The sequence below is a fragment of the Diprion similis genome, chromosome 13 (genome assembly GCF_021155765.1).
Source record: "Diprion similis isolate iyDipSimi1 chromosome 13, iyDipSimi1.1, whole genome shotgun sequence".
Lineage (NCBI taxonomy): Eukaryota > Metazoa > Arthropoda > Insecta > Hymenoptera > Diprionidae > Diprion > Diprion similis.
Window position 1 is genome coordinate 4,753,282 of NC_060117.1, and position 24,607 is coordinate 4,777,888.

Consider the following 24,607-nt stretch of genomic DNA (forward strand, 5'->3'; position numbering starts at 1 on the left):
CAAAATTTCACCGAATGACAAAGAAATTCTTTGTATTTTCTAAAAAAAAAAAAAATGAATAAACAAAAACACGTGAACTTAAATTTTATTCTACGTTTTCGAAAACGTTATTGAGAGTTTTGAGTTTGGATTCTAGATGTCAAATTTTGATTTCTTTCATATAATTAATTAACGAAAAAAATTGATTTATTAGATAAAGTTTGCTTTTATAAGAAAACTGAAAGATATTTTGGATTTTAAGAAAAATCACTCATTTTCCCAAACATTTGTTGTAAGTAATGGAAAAAAAGCTTCAGTTTCGCATTTACGTCACTTTTATTCAAAAATTTCATTCAGAAGTTTGTTTGATAGTTACTTACAACAAATGTGTGATAAAATATGTAGTTTTCTTTAAAAAGCAAACTTTATCTCATAAAACTGTTTTTTTTTTTTTTTTGTTTCTTTTATTACTAACGTGGAAGAAATTGAAAAATTTGACATCTACAACTCAGACTTGACAAAAATCTTGTCGACAAATGTTATTTATCAACGTAAACAAGATAAGAAAAAACTTTTTAAATGATAAGTGAAGATTTTGTTTATTACTCGATGTATAGAATGAAAATTTATTTCTTTAAACGTAAACTGGAAAAAAAAACAACAAAAAAAAAAAATTGTTTCTCTGACCTGTGTAATTGACCTGTTTTTTTTTCTTCCGCTTCACAGGCGATTCGACGCAGCTTGATCTCGATGGTTTGTTGTACATCGGAGGCGTCGGGGCGCCTTTTGCACCTTTGACTATACCGCCGGTTTTGTGGAGCGGATCTCTGAGACAAGGTTACGTTGGCTGTCTGAGAGATCTTGTGATCAACGGAAATCCGGTTGACATAGCCGGATACGCGCAGCAGCAAGATTCGGGTGAGTGGCCAAGTAGTTAACTGGCATCTTGGAAATTGAATTTAATTAGATCCACGCGAGCTGGTCTTTGAGTGCTAAAACCCCGAGGAGATTGGATCGATGAGATTTGCCGGTAATCCTCGCCCTTGAAGTTGGGCCATTTTAGGGTCGGATTTAATTCTAGACGGAGGCTGACTAGGTACGTTAAATTAACAGTTTGCTATCTGCAAACGCGAGTGAATTTCCTCCCTCGATAATCAATTGCTGCAAATATCTCTCACGGCACGTTTAAACTGATCTATAGTCGTCAACGACGGTGAGGGAGAAATTCATAAAGCGGACGTTTTGCGCGGGATATTTTTCCCAACTGAGTGTGTGCAAAATTCGATTTTGCGTCCTACACAAGTGAGTGCGCAAAATGATATATTTTTGCACTAGTGCGGGAATTTATTGTTTTACGCACTCGGTTAAGAAGAATGCATTTTGATTTGATTTGTGTCGTTAAATTCTATATGTATAGACATACGTGAGTTTCTCACAAAAATTCGACGTACAGCTCGTTTTTTTTACACTTTTCCTTGGAGGGTTGAATTTTTTCACAAGTTGGACGAAACATATTTTTTCAAATTTTATCGATATATCAATATAAAGCGATGATTTTCAAAACATTACAAATTATTATAAAGTTTTATTTTTTTTTCTTCTATACATTTTATTTCAGAACTTCAAAAGCCTATTTTCCGTTTGGGGACAAAATACTTTAACACGTTTGTATGTTTGGGTGAATAGGTCCAATTTTTTCAAATATCGTATCTACTTCCATATATTGATTCCGAAAAAAGTTAGATTCCAATAAAGGAAATGCGTTCTATCCCGAAAAATACTATAAATTGACAATTTTTCATTTAGCATCGATAGATATGATATATTTATTGGTATCGATTTTCATCTCCCACTTAGCTGATTCGATTTCTTTACACGTATAATGAAAAAATCAATATTAACAACAAACCTATTTTTTTAAAATATAACGTCAACTTTTTGCAATCATTAAGAAACGCTTCTAAAACTGAAAAATAATGTTTTATAAAGAAATTTCAGGTTCATCTAATCTCTATAAATACACAAGTATACGTACCAAAAATGAGTTAAAACTTTTAAAAAAATACTTAAAAATTTCTGTCCGAGTACTCGAATAATGATTTTCGAACTCTGTCAACAATTCGGGCAGAAAAAAAACGAAAAAAAAGTTCAAAAAATCGATCGCTGCGGACAGGATTCGAACCTGTGCGGGCATAGCCCATCAGATTTCGAGTCTGACTCCTTAACCACTCGGACACCGCAGCTGTTGAAAGTACTGAACGTGTTTAGATTATCTAACCTATTTGATGATCTGAAAGCATATTAGCATTGGAATTGCGTAAATAACGGTGAATTTCTTTTCAGCAATTATTATTCCTTTTTATCATTATTCCGAATTGTTTAAATTGTTTTTCTGACTATATATACGATGCCTTATATCTTATTATAGAAGTAAAAACATGTCTTATCGCGTTGCAAATTGAAAGTATTCAAACATTGCAGGTAAAATTGAATCAGTTAATTCGTGCAATAATGATTTGATTCTCAAGTTTGTCAAAATGGAATTTCTGAATCACGAGCGGTTGGCTCATTGGAAGTATAAATATGTATAGATGATAGACGCTACGAGCATAAGTAGACAACTTCATTCCGGACCGTTTACGCTCTGAAGCACCTGTACAATTATTTACTCAAGGAAAAGAAGAATGATCAATACCGCCGCAGGTGGATATCCAGGCTATAAGCGGCACGCAGCTGTGGCAAAAGCACGTGATCATCGACGGTTGTATTTTCAGCCTGTTTACACGAACGTTGAACTAACCTATATAGTTGCAAATTACAGCGGTACAAAAAACAAGAGTTAAAATTTTATTTTATTCTTTCGCCTTAATTGTCCCGAAATTACTGCCCTGCGTTCCCTTTTTTTAGGATTCAAAATATTTGGCCAAGACATGAAAAACCACCGAAAACTCGACGTCTTTTTTACAATTATTACTTCTTATTTAACTAGAACCTGATGAATCAATTTTTCAAATTACCAGATTATTAATATTTATTAAATAAAGTGGAACAGAGTATCATAATTTTTTTCCAAAACTACAACTATAGGTGTAAGGTAAAGAAAATTGTTAACTAACGGACGATCCAGAACTCGCAACGCCTGCATCCACGCAACCCGCATCAAATACTTACGCCTTTACGCGTCACGAAACACGTTCAAAACATCTGAAAAAAGTTTTTCGCGACTAAAATAAAGGAACTTTGATTTTAAAGTGAACAGGTTAATTAAAATATTGTAAGGCGATACATTCCTGCAATTTCCTCAGGCGCTGTGAGACCTGCTTGCCACGTTCAATCGCCACACTGCGCATCGGAACCATGTATGCACGGTGGTCATTGCTTGGAGGGATGGAACAGATTTCACTGTGATTGTACGGGGACACCGTTCACTGGACCAACTTGCGGCAAGGGTGAGTCAAAAATCTTAACGAGATGCTCAAAGTTTACGTCGTGCACTGGAACGTCGACTGAAAGTAAAATATGGTGTTAATTGTCCTCAATCATCGCATTCTAGCTCAAGATAGGGGGTTAACGATGTCATCGTTACCATAAGAGTAAACAAATGAACGACATTTTGATGTACTCTAAGGTTCATGTCACGGTGAATCGTAAACTTGTTTTATTTTCAGCGTTCGTTCATTGGACACGTTAACTTTACTTGTCTTCCATGAATTCATAGCAGATCAGTTCTTTTTTTTAACTATTGTTTCCTTTCGTATTTGCAGATGCATCGACGCTCCATCTCAATGGTACTCAACAAATGACTGCTCTGATGCCTGAGGATTCGAGAACTCAAGCGGAAGAAGTCGTGGTTCGTTTTAAAACTGCAAAATCTCAAGGCTTGCTGATAGCAACTAGTCTTGAAAACAGTTCTGACCGTCTTCAGCTTTCCTTGGAGGAAGGCAAAGCTAAGATGCTGATTCATATAGGCGATCGTGAAAAGGTTAGCTCGTGCAAATCGTCATTTATAAGAACTAAGAATCCAACTTTCTGTCACGCAGTGCTTGTCTCATACCGATCATCACACTTTCAGATTGTCATGGTCGGTCAAGGGTTGAACGACGATACTTGGCACACGTTGAAATTCTCGAGAAGAGCGACTTCGTTAAAACTGCAGATCAATGACGAGCCTGCAGTACGTGGTAAGTGGGACTAATTACTTTTCAATATCCACACCAACGTCATAACCTCAATGGAATTCCCATAATGCAGCATTCATTACGATTTAATAAACATACAGCCATTCCGGATGCAGTTTTATGATATAACATCTCCAAGAGCCTTACTGATTACTTTGAAAATGATCTTATTTTACTCACGTCGTTATACTCCAATCAATTCTCTTTCATGGAAGTCAGGCAAGATCGAGTGTCAAGCTGTCTCAATAAGCGACGCTCTTTTCTCACTTGGGCAGATTGTTTTTCTTTTTTTCTTAGTTTTGTAACAATTGCCTGGACAGTTTTTTCATTTAATTAACAAGCCGACCGATCGTCGAGTTTTAATTGCAAATTTCTTTGACAGCCGAGACTCTTCTTGGAAAGCAGAGCATCCTTGAATTCCGAACTCTACACGTAGGAGGATACCTTCACGCCGAATACGACACTCCGCACTTTGTCGGGCAACTCCAACAAGTCTGGTTCAACGGTTATCCTTATCTCGAAATTGCCCGCAGCGCCGGATCTCATCAAGGTTCTCATCAAGGAGTGACGCCGATTATAAGGGTGACGGGGAAATTCGGCAAGCGAAATCATCCGGTTCACCATCCCGTCACCTTCACTTCGAAACACACCTTCGTCGGGCTTCCGGTCCTCAAGGCTTACGTGGAAGCCAACGTCTACTTCCAGGTTCGCTAATCACTAATATTCCGACTATTACCAACCTCGTTTGCTGAAAAACTCTTCAATTTCTAAACAAAAAACCACCAGCAATCATTTCGTACAGTTCCAATCGTGGTTCTAGATGTACTTTCAATTCCACCTTCAACTTCTTCCAGTTCAAGACACGCGAGGCGAACGGACTTCTTCTTTACAACGCGGGTCGTGAGCGTGACTTCATCGCCATCGAATTGGTCAACGGTCACGTGCACTATGTTTTTGACTTAGGAGACGGACCCGTTCGAATAAAAGACACTTCCAGATCTCGATTGAACGACGGAAAATGGCACGCAGTGAGCATCGCTCGTCCAGCACCCAAGAGACATACTCTGGCTGTCGATGACCACGTTGCCGCGGTTAACAGTCCTGGTAGCAACGAGAACTTGGACTTGGATGGGATACTCTACATAGGTGAGAAGACCACTACCATCATCAATGTCTTTCGAACCAGTTCGTCTTCTTGTTCAGTCCACATTTGCTTGGTCTCGATGAAGTAAAACGTCCAATACCTAGTGGTCCAAATTCTTTATGTCCAAACAATTGCGTTCACAGGTGGTGTTGAAAAGTCGACGTACGGTCAGCTACCAAAGAACATCCTTAGTCGTCATGGCTTCGAAGGATGTCTCGCTTCTCTTGACCTCAGTGGCGAGAGTCCTGACCTTCTGTCCGATGCCGTGGTTCCCAGTTCTCTGGTCGAGTCAGGTTGCGATGCGCCAAATTCACATCCGGGGAAAAGATGCACTCATGACGTTTGTGCCAATCATGGTACCTGCGTTCAACAGTGGAACACCTACACCTGCGATTGTGATATGACCAGCTTTACTGGACCAACGTGCAACGACGGTGAGTACATTAATTTGTGTATTCAAGTGAAGTCTCGTTCACTTCAATTATGACATTCCTTTAACCATGCTTGGTGAAGTCCAAGTGACTTGTTAAGGGGTTATGAAGTTCAATGTCTTTTCATGAAAAATCCTTGAAGTATCGCTTTTTTCCGTTCTCCTGACTAGGACTTTAACCCATTATCGGAATAGTGGACAGTATAGCCTCGTTGGTTTGGCCAATGAGCAAACGCAGGTGACTTCACTGACGCAGTCATGTTTAACTAGGTACAAATTTTGTTTCGCAGAAGCAACCGCCTACGAATTCGGAGCGGGACGTGGCCTCATTACATACACATTCCCTGCTGATCGAAGACCGGAAATGAAGAGAGACATGATTGCTTTGGGCTTTGCGACCGGGATTAGCGACGCCGTTCTCATGCGGATTGAATCAGCTTCGAGCAACGATTACTTGGAAATTGAAATTGTTAGTTCAATCAAACTTCGTGTATCTACGAAACTGAGCACTTTACGTCAATGTCGACATTGGGTCAAAATTTGAAGTGGGAAAAGAAAGTCCAAAGTACCAAAAAAAAAAAAAACACAGAATCTATGATCATTTTGAAGATATTCGGTGCTTCGAATCCAATAAATTTTTACTTTACGATAAACTTTAATTCACATAAATCGTGTCTCGGCCATATTATTTTCATCGGAATCTCATACGTTTGGTATAATTTAAATGGCTAAACGAGACTTGATCGCACGAAGCACATGTCATTGCATCCTTGACCAATATAGATAAGGCTTGTCGCGGCTTCTTCCTTATCATCGAACGAACATCAACCGTGACTGATACAAAGCATGTAATGAAACTATGTTAAAATTCCCCAACGCTCTGATGCTTTCCTATACCCAGTACATACTGAATTTGTACATTACGGATGATATGAACTTGTCAGTTACACAAAATGTGGCGAGACGTTGCGCGTTATCTCTAATTGTACCCGCGGTAATACCTCATTTTGTAAATATGCTTTACGCCAGCTGATTATCTCGCTTCACGACTCATACCATCACTCCTCTTATATTCTCCGTGTACAAAATTTTAAAGAGAAAGCTGCGATATCATCGTGCTTTGGCTACTTATCAATAATTGCGAGAGGATTATTACAGAACTGCGAGTCTTAAGGGGGTTATGCGAGGGGTTAATCACTCGTGAAATCTGGTCTACACTTTTCGAGAAATCTTGTGTAATCTCCTGTAATCTGCGAAAATTGTCTGTAATCTTTTGAAATTCTTTGAAATCATCTGAAATCTTTTGAAATCTCTGAAATTTTTGTTTGTAAAAATCCTTTGTAAGCTTTGAAACATATTGAAATTCTTTGAAATTTCTGAAACTTTTTGAAGTTTTCTGAAATCTTTTAAAATCACTTGAAATTTGTTGAAATCTTTTCAAATATGTGAAATTTTCTTTTGAAAAAATCCTTTGAAATGCCATGAAGTCTCTTTTAATCTTTTGTAATCCTTTGAAACGATCTGAATTCTATTGAAATCTTTGCGAAATCCCTGAAGTCCTTTGAAACCTTTGTAATCTTGAAATCAGGTGTACATCAAACCGACGAGTGATCAACTCCTCGGGATAATACCTTTTTTTCTATTTTTTTTTTTCATTGTAAAGTTTGTTTAATAATTTTTAATTATTAATTAATCAATAAATTTCACCATAAACAAAAAATTATTACAAAAAGTCATGGACATGTGAGACTATCCTAATGTATATATATGTATATGGGAAGTTATCAACAAGATTAAGATTAGAATCGATATTTTTAGTTTTTTTTCTCTCTCTCTAATTTCGATTGAATTTTTCAGGTCGAAGGAAACGTGTTTGCAGTTTACAACATGGGGACCAACGATCATCCGATCGGCGAAGTTGGCGTAAAAGTTAACGACAACCAGTATCACGTTGTCAGATTATCGAGAAGCGGAGCAAACAGCACCTTGCAAGTTGACGATTATAACTTGCAGTCTAATCATCCGTCTGGTGAGTCTGAAATTGATTTTTATTCATGTTATTTATGTCTCATCGATTTCTTAACCAAACATTAACGGCCCTAGTGCAGAAAATGATTTGAAATTAACGACGTTGATTGAAAGTAGGAATTTTTTTTTTTTTTCATGAAAAATCTTAGGACCTGTACAATTCTCAAGCGAAATAGTTTCTTTTCATTAATTTTTTATTTTGAATTCAATATGAACACGATATTTCCATAGATTGTCATAAATCTTTGCTTTTTTTTCTAATTTACTCATGGATTCTTGTCATTTCTCCAACTCCACGAAAGTCTACGTAATGCGATGATTTTCAGCAGAAAAAAAAAATCATAGAAAAATCTACGCAGGTATTAAAAACCTCAGCTTTCAGATGGATGTAATTCGGTTTATATAATCGAATACTGAAACAGTATGTTGTAACAGAAAAAGTGTACATTATTTTTTTAATTAGTCTGTGTAACTATGAATTCTGATTTCCTGGTTCTGCTATGTATTAATTTAGTTCGATGAAAATAACCAGGTATTTACTTGCTGGGAAATTGATGTGATAGTGCGACGAGTGTGCGAGCTTCGTACACACGTGATATGAAATCGATAATTAAACGAGCATACTAAATCGTACAAAAATAAAATATGATTAATTTATAAGCTAATTTATTTTTATCTCTGTCTGTCCGATTTGCCTGCGATAAGATAGATTGAATTTTTTGATAATGCAAATGATATAAAAATAGGAGAACCTAGCAGCAAAATTCGACCTTGCAAAAGTTAAGAAGTTAAAAAATATCATTCATTCAAATTAACGCAATTCAGTATTTTTTATAAAAATTACTAATAAACTCTGTCCTTAATTTCTAGTAAATTCGATCTTGACTATGGAGAACGAGACAAATATTCATCAAATTGTTTGGATTTTGTTAAAACCGATCATCGGCGACGAAATTTAATCTAATAAATAAATTCAGATAAAATTTATTTGCAGAAAAAAAATAAAGAATTAAATTGAAAAAACTTGGAATCCAAAAAAAGAAATAATAATAAATAATTTCTACGTGACTATTAATAATAATAATAATAATAATAATAATAATAATAATAATAATAATAATAATAATAATAATAATAATAATAACCTAAGATTTGTTCACAACTTAATAATTTTTACTTTCTTATAAATTAATATATCACTGGCTTCATGATTGATCGTAACGCTAGATCACGAAAAAAAAAATCGTAATAACTCAGCGCAGCGATGATTAGATTAAAATTGTCTGTATATAATTTCTGTCGACAGAAGGTATAAGAGAGTAGCTTTTATCAAAGTATTGGCGGTGAGAGCCGTCGTCGCCTCGGCTCGAAACTGTAATTTTCAAGCTTCCTGCTGGTTTCTAAGATCCTAATACGATGCGTTCGATTAATTCGTATTTGCGGTACTTTTATCGTCTGCAAACACATGTAATAAGGTTAGTTAATGACAAAGCTAAACGATCTACTAAATGACGATTTGGTAGGAAACACTCTCTAATAATAAATAAAAACATGAACTGTAAACGATTTCTCGTCATTTCGTCGTGAGCAAATTTCACGAATACGCGTAATTTTTGGCTCCTTCGTCAATATGGCGTCCTGTTATATCGGGGACTGAAAATTTCCGTTAAGATACTTTCGAATGCTCTTTTCTGCGCGCAAAGCATCTCGGGATGTGTAAACAAGACGTGTAATATAATAATTCGTCCGTCATTTGTTAATTAGAAACATCGTTATTTTTGGGGAAATTAATTTTCAACCAATTCTAACCTACAAAATCGCAAATGCCATTCGGAATTATAAGCGCAGATCGTCTTTGTTCGTCTTAAGGTGAATGACACGTGATTTAAAAGTCTCCTCGATTGAACACAATTAACTAACAATAAATATTACTTCTATTGATACGAGAACAGAATCGAATATGACACGTGAATTCTATAAGCTTCGTTACAACAATAAAAACGTAGGACTTGTGGCGTTGAAGTTTTTTATTTTACCTTCTTCTTCTTCTTCTTTCAAAAAGTAAAAGGACTATAGAATATAAGGGACGTACTTACGAAATTGTGAACGGAGTTGAAAAACGAAGGACAAAAATCTTCCGGGTCAACTTTTCTGCCTTACTTCCGTCCGAGTTCTAAATCCCTGGTAGAAAATCTCCAACTAATTCGTGTTTACAGCGTTCTTCACGCCTCTTAACAAATTTTAATGGGCTATTAAACCGGCGATAGTAGACTTCTGAATAGAAAATACCTTATACTTGACGAAATAACACGTTTAACTTTGACAAATTACAACTATATATAATAATCCGCGATTTCTGACACCGTTGGCGGCGTCTTCTCTACCTTATCCAACACTCCTCGATTTTATTCGGTCCTGGTACCTTGGGGACACCAAATTTCCGTTGGAATAACTTCAAATCTCCCGGATATACCGCCGAATGAAATGCACATGTGTTCAAGTCGATTCAAAACTGCTACGCTGTTTGAAAAAAAATTTTATTCACGCGTTTGGTGAAAGTAATAAAAGTAACAATAATCTTCGAATTTCACTGAGGAGTAATTATATAAAAATTCCATTTTTGAATGCTTTGAAAGCTTCGATAAATCCTAGAAATAACAACCAATTGTCAATCGTTGTTTATAATGTTCAAAATCTAGTCAAACAATTACTTCATTGAAAAAATATATATATGTCTGACCGTTCGACAATAATAATTGAAAAAAAAGAAATCATATTTATAAATCGTCTTACCATTTGAGTATTACAGACTACTAAGTCAAAAATTCTGTAATGCCAAATCGCGAATAACTTTATGCAACCAGCGGTGACAGTAGCAACAAATTATAAATCAGTTGCATTTTAATGTTTAATCGTATAATTTTGTTTTTGTTATTAAAAATCTGGTAAACCTTACTTAGAAATATATTTTAGTATATAGTAATTTCACCATTATGGAGTAAAACTAGATCACACAGATTCAATTCTCTTTAACTTGCAATCTTTGCCATTTTATGCATTGCGGATTTATTGGCACAATATTACTTTTAAAACCCATTGCTTAACCCTGACCCTTGACCTTGGGATTACTCTAACACGACGGGTACCTTGCTAAGGAAATCGCGCCCTGAGCCCTTCGCCCTCGAACCACCTTCTCGACGCGCATGAAACTCTGTTTCTAACATCCTATAGAAATGCCCTTTGGAGCAAGATTTCTCACGATCACATCGTCGAGCAAGACGAAGAGAAGAGAAGAAACGAACTCGAACGTTGAACTATGAGAACGTCCCAACGAAAGATGGCTGGGGTGACTTTTTTTGCTCGAAAGGGCGTTAAAGTACTCAACTATCCCTTCTCAAACCGTTTTTGTGCTCGGATTCCTCCTCAAAAGAAATTCATCGAATCAGTATCGGTTTATACCTACCTACCTACCTACTCAAAGGTCAAAACGATTTGTCATTACTGCTGCAGGTATTATAATGGTGTGGGATTCTATGGATATTAGACTTTCGATGCTGGGAAACTGTTTTCTTTATTTAAGAAAACAAAAAAAAAAAAAACTTTTCCACTTCAAGTATGCACGAAAGTAAATGTAAAACGTCTACTGCTTACATTTTATTTTAATTCTTTCCTTTTTTTTTTTTTTTTTGGAGACTCGATATATTTTTCACTGACAAACTGATGGAATCGTGAATTATTGGACATAAGTATTGAAAACCGTTTCAGTTGATAAGAAATCACTTTACGATCGTTTAGTTTTTACCAATTTCTATCATGTTTCAATTGATCTAAAATTCAAGATCCAATGGTTACCCACCTAATCCAACAATTTTAAATCCGGATCTAAAGATTAGATAAAATTATATCGAAAATAAATTGCGATCAGTTTTTATACATACAAATTTCTCATACATTTCCCCTTTATAGTTTATACCGACAATGAGAAGCAAAGCTGCTCTTCGCCGTTGTCACCTGTAAGTATGGGGATGGTGGATTTGAACCAACAGTTAGGCGGGAAAGACTTGAGGCACGTGGGCGATGGTCACGTGACGATAGGGAGGGTGGTTCGGCCGACCAATCCGAAGAATACCTCCTCGACTATGAGCCGTGTCGAAACTCCCCGAGAATTATGTTTCCCTATTACTCGAAGCGCCACATACCACCGCTGAATTCCCACGCGCCTCCGTTGAGTTCTCACGCGCATCCGTTCGTCCGCCATGCCGTCCAAGGCGCGTGAGAAAAAATTGTCCCACGAGTCCCACGATAAGCGTTACTCGTATATATATATATATATATGTATATATATATATATATATATATACACATATATTGCTTATTAGCATCTGTGAGACGGGAATACACGTATGTATATGGATATGTACGTATACATGGGTGTAGGTGTGTAGGTAGGTATATGTAGGTATATATAGTAACTTCTTGGGCCGAGATGAGGTCCTGGCCAATCGAAGTACCCTGTTATACCATTCTTGAGGAACTCTCCCACGGTGTCCAGACGCAGAGGCATCACACTTCCAGTATACAAAACGGAGATAAGATCCCGTGGGAATAGTGGGAATTTTTTATTCTCGTACCTAACTTGAATCCGGGATGAGAAAACCTGATTTTTTACCATATAACGGCTAAATCACCAAAGGACCTTACGAACTTCGGGTGACCAGGTTGGATTGGTCACTTGATGAGGATCCGTTTTAATGCCTTTTGTGATTTTTTTATGCTGTGAAAGGTGAGACCGTTCTTAAGATCGGAATGTTCGTAAACCAATTTTGAAAAAGAAGCCGAAACTTTGATGAGTTTTTTTATACGAGTGTGTAATCAGTCGAAGATTCAATTCCAGGGAGCGTGAAATGCGCGATGTTATCACATCGCATTCCTGAAATACCGAAGCATCGCATATCGGGTTACATGCAACCGGGTAATCGACACCTCATGTCAGCTAATAAAACGCTGCGAGCATCGTTGATGATGAAAAAATGTGGTTCACTTGAGCAGAGAGACACTCGAGCTCCACCAGAAGCAACTAATACGAAACAATTATGGTAGGTATAGGATCAGGTTACGATACGCAACGGGAATTCGTAAAATTTCTCACTAATCTTCGTGTGTTTCCGTCATGCGAACCAAACCGAGGAGTTCTGTTCTGTTCTGTTCTGTCTTCTCTTCAAGCGTGGGAGAATTACTCACAAGGGGCAAAAATTGATCTGGTTTAGTAACAGGGCTGCATACTAACCGAGGAGTCGTTCGCTGGTTTTAAACTCCAAGGAGTACGCGTTCCCACGGGAACACGTCCCATCGCTGGATATATGGGTATACCTCTTCATCCATATACCTTGGTTTTATTTCCCTTTCCCACAATCAACACGATATTATCTTGCGATTTATTAAATCACTATACGAGGCGTTGCGGATTCACCTCACGGCTTACTCCCTTCCAATTTGCAAAGGTACCGTCCATTGGACTCGAAACATCTCCTCCTTGAACGTCATAGACTCATAGGTCACGATTATTTTTGGAATAACTTCTTCCTCATGCTCATGAATAATGACCTGCTCTTCGTGAATTTTACTAACATTCGATCATGCAGATGCATAATTTCCGTCTAGCCGACGTCAATCAGAATCAGAACGATTACATTATGTCCTTCTACGAAAACTCCAACTGCTACTATATGAATCTACTTTTGAAGTCTGAATGCACGTGATTTGCCTTCTGGTCCCTTGACGACCTTGCCCATTTGGAAATACGGCTTTCAGGTATCCCGTGTCCCATCGCTACTATCAGCACTTGGATGCAACCCTGATATCGTAGGGAACGGATTCAGCCCCGATGGGCTGAGGCTTCTCACGCTCGTCCAGCACAAGAGCTTGGGCAGCATGGCCATACAGCGACAGTTACATTCCTCAGATCCAATCTCGTTGTCATTTTTTTTTTCCTCTTTTCCCTTTTTTTTTTTTTTATTTTGAACCTTCTTTTTTCTCTCTCTCTCGTTCGGTTTTCTTCTTCAGTTGATGTGATGGCGTGAGAAGGTATCCTGGGAAACGAACGTAAACTTGTTCCAAACGTAAGGATCGTTGAGCGGAGGAGAAGAGGCCCCGTTCTCACGTGTAACGATACACGTATTTACAATTTTTGACATTCACCATGTGTGCTTTATCATCCCGATTTTGTTACTCTATGTACTACAAACACAACATGCGGTGGATCGTTTATACGATCATTTAGGCGATAGATCTCATACGATGCAGTTCAAAATTCATTGGGATGATCTTATTTCAACTAAAAATAAACTTCTTGGAGTAATTATCGTGTCTTAGTCAAAATATAATCACAGCTACTCTTGGGTGATCGGGAGTTGATAGATCTTGAAACAACTCTCTTTAATGATCTAGCATAATATATTTCTAGTTCAGATCAAGAGTTGCTCAAAAGCATTGAACATAACATAACAGGTGTTGTTGTTCTTGGTGTGTGGCCGAAATTTTTTAAACAAACTCCCAAATGATCCAGTTGTCGATGTTTTAATTATCTCTGGACGCCTGCGTCGAGTCCACCTCATTCCATGTACCTACAACCTGTGAAAACTAGCTTTTTGAAAAAACCATTCAGTGACTCCTGGATTTAGCATGCGTTTTTTTTTTCGAGCCTTCATTGTGTTCATTTGATCTTTATAGAAACAGTATAACGACATTTTAAAACCTGTTTCTTCGTACGGATCGAAGTCAGTTTTACAGTTTTCAAATTCTTAATACAGACTGAAAAATGTCAACTGAAAGTTACTTGAGTTAAGAGCCGTGGTGATGATGTGATCACCGAGTATCGCGAACACTCGGCTTTTATAGCTTAACTTTGGGTTCTCCCACCATACATATCCTTTGGGGCTCGAGGTTCCCTGGTGGGGAACAGGATAAGGTCGGGTGACTCGGTGCCCATTTTGAAAATCGTATACCATTGATTGTGCGAAGAGGAAAAAAGAGAAGCGATGAAAGACCCTCGCGTTCACCATGAAATCCTGATAACCCAGAGTCCAAAATCAATCCCGAAGTCTTTCAGTATTCTCACGGTTTTTGCCGTATACCTACCATCTGTAGGTCCGTTCTTTTGTATACCTATAAGCATGAAGGTTCTGGCAACCTCAAGTACCCACCGCACCTAGGCTTAGGATTTTCATACGCCAGTGAGAGAGTCGGTCTCTCCAATTAATCCTGGGGCTACGTCAGGGTCATAACCACACACCCTGACGCCCCTTATACCCACTTTATACACAGGGACCTTCAACCGCGTGAGAACCATTCCGAAAACGAAGGTCTTATACCGACCCCGATGTACAGGTTGAAGCAAAAATTTCGTCAAGAGTAATCATCCCTCATATAATATTATAAATATTTCATTGAAAGTTTATAATCGAGTTCTTTGGAATTGATGTGATTCGATAATGAACGTCAATTTTCTTAATTTTTAAATAAAAACAGTTTTACATTAATAATAATTCAAAGTTCTGTGATGTATTATTGTTCCATTATATTCAATCTCTTTAAAGATTATTTCGAACTAGGTAATCCATTACAATTACTTCGGATACGAGATTTAAAAGACAAATAGTAGAAGAAAAAAAAGTTGTAAAGTCAGAGGGTGAGGTATAACTCCAAACTATACGGACGTCCATTCGTTGTCCATGGGAATAACGCTCCTTTCCCATACCCAACGACACGGCTCCTTTTTCCCATCGGAAACACATAGGACGATACCAAGTATTCCAAAACAGATCGTGAGAAACGTTACCCACGGATGGTGGAAACAGATTCGAAATTCGATATAGGCGACTGATTCTTAGGGTCGAGGAGGAAAATGAATCGTGAGAAATAGAAGAAAGCTTCCAGGTAGAATTAAAAGACTAGACTAATTAATTGTCGATTGATAGAAGAACCAGAATATCGAATTTTCATTTTTTTTCTATACACGATTTTATGTTATCGAGAGAAAGAAGAAATGACGATTTTACAGTTTGGCATTCTACGTTCTGACCTTTCAAATCTTTTCTTCTCTATACTTTTACTTTCAAAATTTTCAAATTGTAAGAATTAAGTATAGCTTCTTTAAAAATTCGATATCAATTGTCAATAACCTTGAATTTTTTTTATCTTTTTATATCTTTATCCCCACCTTGGAGTCCCGTATGAACTCTATCTAAGTCCCATGAATAAGTCATTGTATCAAGTTTGGCTTGTCAAATCGATCTCAAGGTCCATTTCCTAGGGACAAGCCGATTGCCCCTCGGCATATCTCTGGAACCATTCACCAAGATTAGGCATGGTTCTTTGGCTCGTCGAGTGTGACCTCCTCTTGTCCTGTTCCCCTGCTAGTGTTTAACCGAATGCGCCACTTGCCGAGAGGGCCAATCGGCCAGCCGACGACCTCAACCTACTTTCGGGTAGACGGCGCCTCCTCGGGCGCCATGGTCTCCTAGCAAGTTACTTATTAATTTAGATTATGTCATGTAAGAGCTAATTGCTTAGTGAGCGTGGGTCACCCGATACTCGAGGCCTAAAAAGGCTGGAACTCGGATCATTCGTGTCGACTACACACATGACCGGGTGTCAAAACGCTAAGGAAATGACTCGATTCTACAATATGTCTCAGCTACCGCAGAATATTAAACATCGTCAATTATCATCGCCAGTCAATCGTGACGATCTGCAAGTCAAGAACTTACGGGTTTTAAGTTGTAATCGAAGTGGGGAGGAGAAAATGGATCCTGAGGTAAATGTACCAGTTATTATTGACCATGTCCTAAGGATTAATCTTTTTTGATTTTATCCGTTTAATCCTTAGTTCCAAAATTACAAAAAAATAAATATGCAGTGTCCAAGCCTCTAGGGATTAGTTTTATAATTAGTCATCGTGTCAAATTCACAATTTTCACCCCGAATTTATAATATTGGAAAGTAAAGGAGTCACTTTCCTTAAACGGTGAACTTACACATCACATGAGAGTGGTGGAGTCCGTTTCTGATGCAGGAAACGTGGATTCACTCACATCGTATTCCCCACTTGGCGGCAAATTTAAGTAGCGTCTGTCTACCTACACACGTGGTCACGATACTATATGCGAGAAAAAAAATTTCTCCCTTGGATTCTCGAGAGTGCCTGCCTTCTATGTGCCGTTGTTGCGGTCGCAGAAGGAATTCTGGGCAAAGCCACACCCAGCGACGTCATGTTCTCCTAGTAAAGTGATACAATTTATTGGACTTCTTCAGATTGGAATGTGGGCATCAATTACGTATCACTTTGGTCTGCCGGAACACCCGAGCGAGCATAACTCCCTGTTACCAAAAATGATCCAATCCGTCAGTAAAGACGTGACACGTATACCACACGGTCTTAGCTCGCCAGCTGACGATTAGCAAATTAAAATGATGACAAACCCCCTCCATTTTCATAATGCTCTGGTAGTTTGACTATGCTCAACTGCCAAGTGTCCCTCGAGCATTGTCAGCAATTTTATTTATCCAGTCCAATGAACGAACGAAATTCCCGCACACACGAGTCTAAGTTTCTACGAATACGAAGATCGATTCTTAACACTGATTGACACGGTTAGAACCACCAATTAATATACATATACATACTCAAGGCGTTTCGGAATTGAGTCATTAAACTTGGTACTCGCTACACCTCATGTCCTTTCTGGTACCCTGTTACCAAACGAACCATTCGCAGACCGCGTCGGACGGACATAACTGGTTTTATGAGAGCAAGGATTCAAGAGAAAAGCTAATATCTTATGTTGTCGTTTATACATTATACCGGCTCTTATAATAAATCTTTTCACCAAGGTTAAAGTTCACTTTTTTTATGGAGCTCTTATTGCTTCAACAGCGACTCCATGTTTATAACCTAAATTTTTTTATTCTAGATGCTAATCTTGCGGGCGGAACACTAGAATTCCCTGCTCTGACAACAAATCAAATGATACTCAAATAATTATGTGTAAAATTATTTAAAAAGTAACCTCAAACTACAATTTAAGTTTTATTATTTGATTCGTTAAGCCCTTACATTATATTATCTTGGAATAGCGGATAATTATTTTTTTTCCAATATTGAAGAATGTCACGTGACAATTACGAACGCGAGTTTCTCAATCTAAAAACCTGTTTATTAGTCGACACAAGCCAGACAGCCTTGCGCACTACAAAAAGCGGCAAATAATTTAGCTCGATGAGACCAGACGTCGGAGCGTCTTCCTACTTCTTCTACGTTCCTGATGAAGCTGCTGGTCGGGCCTATTTTTTCGAACGAGTCCCTAAATTTAGACACTCCCAAACGACAACAAACAAAGCCCGTTATCTGGCCGTTCATACGGACGGAAAACTAGCCAAATCTGTTACTTTCCTATTACTTCTTCATGCTGACTCTCGCCACCAGCGTATCGTGTCACCAGAGTCAGACGGATGAGTAGGGTATTGACATCCAGTTCATGGGTTCCTTATAGTCAGGACCACCCACCATAGCGGTCCTAGTCGCCTAGTAGAAAAATCTGCGTATTATCGATTTTTTACCGACCAATCTTTCACGGGCAGAAAACAACCTCCAAAGTCACCATAACTTCCTGATTCAATTATACGTCTGATTGTATGCCAAGCTGATATTTCTAATTTCAGTTAAAGATGTCACAATGAAGATATATTAATTTACAGTGCGGTTATTGCCATCCATGAATCAAAAATTCATCACCCTTATTTAAGTAATTGTTATCTTGTTCATAAATTCTTCTTCGTTCAGCTTTCGGAACTGATCGCAATGCTAAAGTTAGCGGTTTCAAAACCACTTGCTGAGACTATCTACTTATTTACTTAAGGTACTAAAATTTTTATTATTCTGACTACAGTAAACCTATTTTTGATACATGGTGTTAAGCCCATTGGAAACTGTGTTAGCTGGGTATGAAGCTTAAATCTGTACGTGCCGAATGTTGACGCGTGTCAACAACCGGTTGGACAGTTGCGCGGGGCTCTGGATGGCCGTAAAAATTAGGACCGTTTACATAGTGCATCGACACCAAGATAATATTGAGCAGCCCGAAGGGCCGCACGACGACCTTAGAAGACTTCGAGAATCGTATGATCGCCTGTTCACAGAACCAACGAAACTGAAACGCCACAAAGCATGAGGAAAGAAATAAGGGACCGTCTACCCAAGCGGTAGGGAAACCCACGACTTGGAAGACCCTTCTTCGGTTGTAGGCTCGGCTCATATCATCCGTGGGGAGCACTGACCGATGGTCAGTGGAGAGTCCGACACCCAGCAGTCGTCGACCAGTCGACTCTCATGCTCTCCTGATGTCTGGTCAAACCGAAAGATCCATCCAACAAAGGATTGCGGTGAAACTCAAATTGCTTTCACACCTCGAACTTTCCGTCTTCGTCGCCAGTCGTTTACTCCACTTGATTCTCGTAAAGTTTCCAAGTCATATCGGATTTAGGGCTTATGAATGTAGACCAACAGTATTGTGCGTAAGTCCAAGTCCACAGAGACTGTTTCTTGAATACACAAACTTATGTGTACCTACTTGGTATCAAAAGTCCAGTACCAACAGGTCATAAATTATTTTATCACAACGATCAACGAGTCATTTACAGTACAAGTCTCAATCTACGATTGACTTTGTCAGCACACACAATATCGCCTTTCGATCATGACTGACCCTTAGAATTTCATCCCGCAGGTCATCAACTAACCGTGTTCAACAGCCAAGCGACTATCCAAATCGGTGGTCGATGGAACCGGAGCAAAGGTCGAGTTGAACGTCCGTTTCTGGGGGTAGTTTCTGGCGTCGTTGTAAACGGTGCTCGAATCCTGGATCTGACCGCCGCCAGGGACCCAAGGACCTCGACTAGAGGAGACGTGCAATTATTACCCACCGGAAGTCTTTTGGACAGAGCTGCACCGCTACAAAGGATGCAACAGGTAAGGGATGAGGTTTGGTCAGGGCAAGATGTAATCATTGATAAGAAGGAATGTCTTGTAAACCGGTTTCTCGAATATAATCTGCAAAATTCATTCAATTTTGACAGCCAGTTTAAAATCTTATCAACGAATCTGTTTTATCAACCGAATCATTTCTTGACGGTACATAATTTTTATTTTTTTTTTATTACCTACCTATCTTATCTTGAGTACCCACCTATATCATTTCATCGGTCCAGACTCCAGCATCCGGATTACCGGGGGTCATTGATGACCTGATTTTCTCCGGAGCCGGAAGCGGATGCGCTGGTGACGACGAGGACGAGGAATGCTCACCGATATTAGAATCTGGTTCTGGTAAGTGTAAGTAAAACTTATAAAAATTACTGTTACCTGACTCAGAGGCCAGAATGTTCCAACATTTGTCCAACATTTTGCTTCCATTTGACTTTTTTTTTTTTTTTTTTTTTTTACAAAAATTTTTGACGTATTTATATTAGCTTCGATTTCCAAACAAAAGCTACACGAAAAAACACTAAAACTACGTCGTGTCCCAATGGCTACGGAGCGGGGGGGGGGGGGGGGGGGCAACTAATCGATACGTTATACATACTCGGTTCGACTTGAACCGTGAGTGACAAAATCAACTCAGTCACGTTATGCTAGAATGGAGGGATATTCGGTAAAGTGGGCCACTCGAGAGCCACTTGTAAGGTACTTTGCTTTATACCAGCCACCCACCGAGAGTCTGAGTGGCCGGCCTTATATTACCGAATAATTTCCGTCACGCTGGAATACCTACACCGGAAATACGATTCTGCAGTGGAGTATTTTTATCAGCGCCTAATTAATTGATTGGAAATGGATTCTAACGAGTAATGTTCTCGAAGAATATTTGAGGTTATCTTATCATACGAGTAAAAGCGTGTTTGCGAATTTAACTGGCAGGGAAAAAAATTGTTTGTTAAAATGGTTTTAAACGGAGATCAAACCTGTAATTTGATCGATTTTAATTTTATTTTAAGAACCTGTTTTCTGGAGGGGTAAAAAGTTTACCAATCCATACCGACAATCTGTGGATGAAAAAAAAATGTATTTTATCGGATTACGTTGTATTAATCATCTTTTTCTTTAATAATAAGATTTCATTAATAGTTGTACAGTTTTCATACATATGAGCAGAAGCTCGATATTTTTTGAGAACGAATCGTAGAAAAATAAAGGCCGGAAATAAATTCTTAATATCGTTGATAATTTTTTTTATTTTATCGTATTTTAAACCGTCAAAAAAGTGCTTTTCAATCTCGTCAACAAATAAACATTTCTATTCTATACATTATTTCTCAAAACAATTATTTTCCAACGTTAATCGTTCGCGAGTTATTCGCAAAAATATAGACGCAAAAGTTTCCCGCAAGCGGCTAACTGGCGCCTCGATTCGTATATAAACTCGCCACAACGCTCTATAACTTGTGTAGTATGAAAGGAGAGACGTTTAGCACTCCCCTAGACAAGGATGGACACATATAACTGGTAAGGCACTGCCACCAAGGTGGCTCTTACCACATTTTTTTTGTCTTATCGGTTATAATATTCTCATATTTGAATTAAATCATATTATATTTATGAATATATATAATGCATTAAAATATTTTAGAATCTATCACGAAAAATGTATACAGTATTCCTTGTGAATAGACTAGACTTGTAATTCTTACTACTTGTGATCTGGGAATTCGAAGTCAATATTTACGTTCATTTGTAATTCTTAAAATACCAGAATTTATAATTTCACCTTTATATCGACAGATAAAATTCGACTCCACTTATATTTTTGATGCAAAAAAAAAAAAAATAATAATATTAATACAAGTTTTTTTATTTTTCGATAAATATTTCATACAATATGCATATAAACTCTTTCCAGCTACTCGAAGTTTCGTTCTCCTGTAAAAACTTATTCTTACAATATTCTATACAGTTTACAAGTTGATAAATTTCTAATGTAAAATTTGAAAAATAACGCTTTAATCCGCGAGGACACCAAGATTTTTTTATTATATTATTCTTCCAATGGGATACATGATAAAAACGAGACGAAACAAAAAAAAAAGAAATAAACAAAAAAAAAAAAAAAAAACAACCAACAACTATTGTTATTAGGCCTGAAATACGCTTCTCGGTTAGAGCTCGCTCGTTGCTGCGCAGCCATGTGTGTTTACACGTGACGCACACGTGTGTAACAGGCATACAAACCACATGAGTTAACCTCGGTCAACTTTGCCTGCAGCTTGTTAAAGCGAGAACCAACGAACGGCGCCACTTCGCGTCGTTCCTGCTCGCCTGGTTGTATCGTCAATTCATTTGCATATTTCGGATCGCTAACATAATTCCGTGGAACCTTTACTCGTCCCATTCGTCCGTCCGTCCGTTCTTTCCTCTCTCTGTCCGTACCTCCTCGTTTCTTGCCGACCTCTTTTCGTCCCGACCGGCTGGCTCACTTCCTGCGCCGGATGTCCTCCTGTTACCAAATCTTCACCAACTGACTAAAAACTTGATTCTGCTCGTCACGCGGGTGATCAGACCGCCGAGTCCGTTATTTTTAGTTTCTAGAAAAACAAATTATATACTTATATGTATAGCAATGGATTGACTTTAATATAATTTTTAACACAAATTTATTTTCAGCACTGATCTTTTCTTAATTTACAAATGAAATGTGCGAAAACGATTTTTTTTTTTTTTTTTTTTTTTTTTTTTTTCTTTAAGGGGGGGGGGGAGTTGTATATACAGTTCTAATTTTTTTTACCGCGTTTTTATGGAAATTAGCACGCTGTTGGACAGAAATTCCTTGAGACTCACGATTAGTCGATGAACGAAAATTGTAGTTAAGCTTATTCGTGTGATAAGAAAATAGTGGGCTCAAAATTTATGTAGCTACTTGAAAAAAAGAGAAAGAAAAAAAAAAAAAAGAACAAAGTCACCGATTTAACGGTTGAAAATTAAATTCCAAGTCGAATTGAGTTCCTTGAGATGAGGAGGAATTAATTAATCGATGTAAATAAAGTCATTCAACGCTGTAAAAGGTAATCGCGCGGAAAGCATTGCGAACGAATCAATTTCCATTAATTACTCGTATCTTAACTGTGTGACTCGCCATCTAATCCAGAGGATCACTGAAAGTCGTTGAGAAAGTTAAAATTTTTGGTTGAAAATTGATGAGAATCGCTTGAAAATAAAGAAAAATCGCTTGATAATTATTATAACTCGATAGAATCGGTGAGAAATGAATGTTGGTGAATAAAAATTGACGATAAAAACTTCACGAAGATGTAAAATCTGGTCATTTATCCACAGCATCGGTATAACCGTTTTTACAACGCAACTTTGGACAGTAATTCATTGATTTTCATTGTAAACTCGCTTATTCTTAGCAGTAAGGGGTCTACTCAACTGACGAGCAAAAAAAGGTTTTTCAAGAATTTTTTTAATAAGTTTTAACTGTAAATATTGATACAGGCTTTGTTAAGCTTAATAAATACACTCTCAAATTACATAAAGAATTTTTTTTTACTGATTTTGATCACTTTTTATACACGAAAATCGTAATTGAAAATCATTCTCAAAAAAGTTAGATCTACGGTGTTGATGATTTTTTGGAGATGGTTAACCGGAAACCAAAAAATCGAACGGTTTTAGATTCAGCATCTTAATGGCCTTGGAATGAATCATACAATTTTTGACACTTGCAAAATTTACAAATCGTGGCTATTTTTCGAAAAAGTTGAAAAATACTGCTTTTGTTTTGCCGTTTTTTGCAAATAAAAATATAGTTAGAATCTTAATTTCAAAAAACGTATGATTCACTCCAAGGCCATTAACATTTTGAATCTAAAGTCGTTGGATTTTTTGTTTTCAGGTTAACCATCTCCGAGAAATCATCAACACCGCAGATCTACCTTTTTTCGGTCTGATTTTCAACTACGAGTTTCGTGTATAAAAAGTGATTAAAATCAATGAGGGGAATTTTTTTTTATGTAATTCGAGAGTGGATTTATTAGGCCTAACAAAGCATATTTCTATATTCGCAGTTAAGATCTATTAAAAAAAATTCTTGACAATTTTTTTAAACCCTTTTTTTGCTCGTCAATTGGGTAGACCCCTTAATCGTACATTATGTAGAGGAGGATAGAAATCTAGAAGCTTGAAAGCGCGGGTAGTGGATCAATCCTGTGACGTCAGAGGTCTCCTAATTATAGCTTCTGTACTGCTTATCCGATAAGGCAATACCCGAGTATAAAGGGAGGTTTAAATTTGAATTTCCAGACGATCTGATAACGCCGGTTTACGTAGCGCCGACAAGGTCGCCAGTCACCCCGAAGCCGAAAGGCCCCAACAAAGAAAATCCAGAAAGACCCTCTTGCGACGATGAAGAAGACTGCTACGACGGTTCGGGAGGAGATCCTCTCACAACTGAAGAAATATTCGTCACTGCAGCAACAGGTATTCATCATTCAAATTACGCGAGTACAAATCTGCTGTCATTCTCTATATTTCCTTAAGAAAATAAATCATCATCGAGAAGAATTTCTAGTAGTCTAGTAGGGATGACTGATAGAGAAGGTATCCCAGGTCGATCTCTCAGATTTGATTTCTTTTTTAGTATGTTATAGTGGAGTAAAAACTAAGCGACACGTATTTTTTTTTATCTACGATTAAACAGTTTAAGGGGGTGAAACCACCCTCCAAAGTAAATCGTGTCAAGGGGCGATTAAGCTGCTTCGCCTGCAGGAACTTAATACCTTTTAAACAATCCAGCTGGA

At 37.8% G+C, this 24,607-nt stretch overlaps 1 protein-coding gene and 2 non-coding genes across 6 annotated transcripts in view; 2 read left to right on the forward strand and 1 right to left on the reverse strand.

Annotated features, from left to right (window-relative positions):
* The window catches only part of LOC124413989 (neurexin-1), an 87,865-nt gene that overhangs the window by 58,247 nt on the left and 5,011 nt on the right, over positions 1-24,607 (forward strand). For 3 of the 4 annotated variants that reach the window (XM_046894825.1, XM_046894828.1, XM_046894827.1), the window contains 12 exons: positions 706-897; positions 3,285-3,428; positions 3,744-3,961; positions 4,052-4,160; positions 4,540-4,862; positions 5,012-5,303; positions 5,445-5,735; positions 6,022-6,200; positions 7,589-7,760; positions 19,543-19,784; positions 20,024-20,147; positions 24,111-24,287. In XM_046894825.1, coding sequence (XP_046750781.1) covers positions 706-897; positions 3,285-3,428; positions 3,744-3,961; positions 4,052-4,160; positions 4,540-4,862; positions 5,012-5,303; positions 5,445-5,735; positions 6,022-6,200; positions 7,589-7,760; positions 19,543-19,784; positions 20,024-20,147; positions 24,111-24,287 — 2,463 coding nt within the window. The remainder of the gene's footprint in view (positions 1-705; positions 898-3,284; positions 3,429-3,743; positions 3,962-4,051; positions 4,161-4,539; positions 4,863-5,011; positions 5,304-5,444; positions 5,736-6,021; positions 6,201-7,588; positions 7,761-19,542; positions 19,785-20,023; positions 20,148-24,110; positions 24,288-24,607) is intronic. The other variant, XM_046894826.1, reaches the window with a different exon arrangement.
* On the reverse strand, positions 2,141-2,222 carry Trnas-cga. The gene has a single exon. It is a non-coding gene; the product is annotated as a tRNA-Ser (tRNA).
* On the forward strand, positions 21,257-21,358 carry LOC124414356. Its single transcript, XR_006929995.1, has one exon. It is a non-coding gene; the product is annotated as a U6atac minor spliceosomal RNA (small nuclear RNA).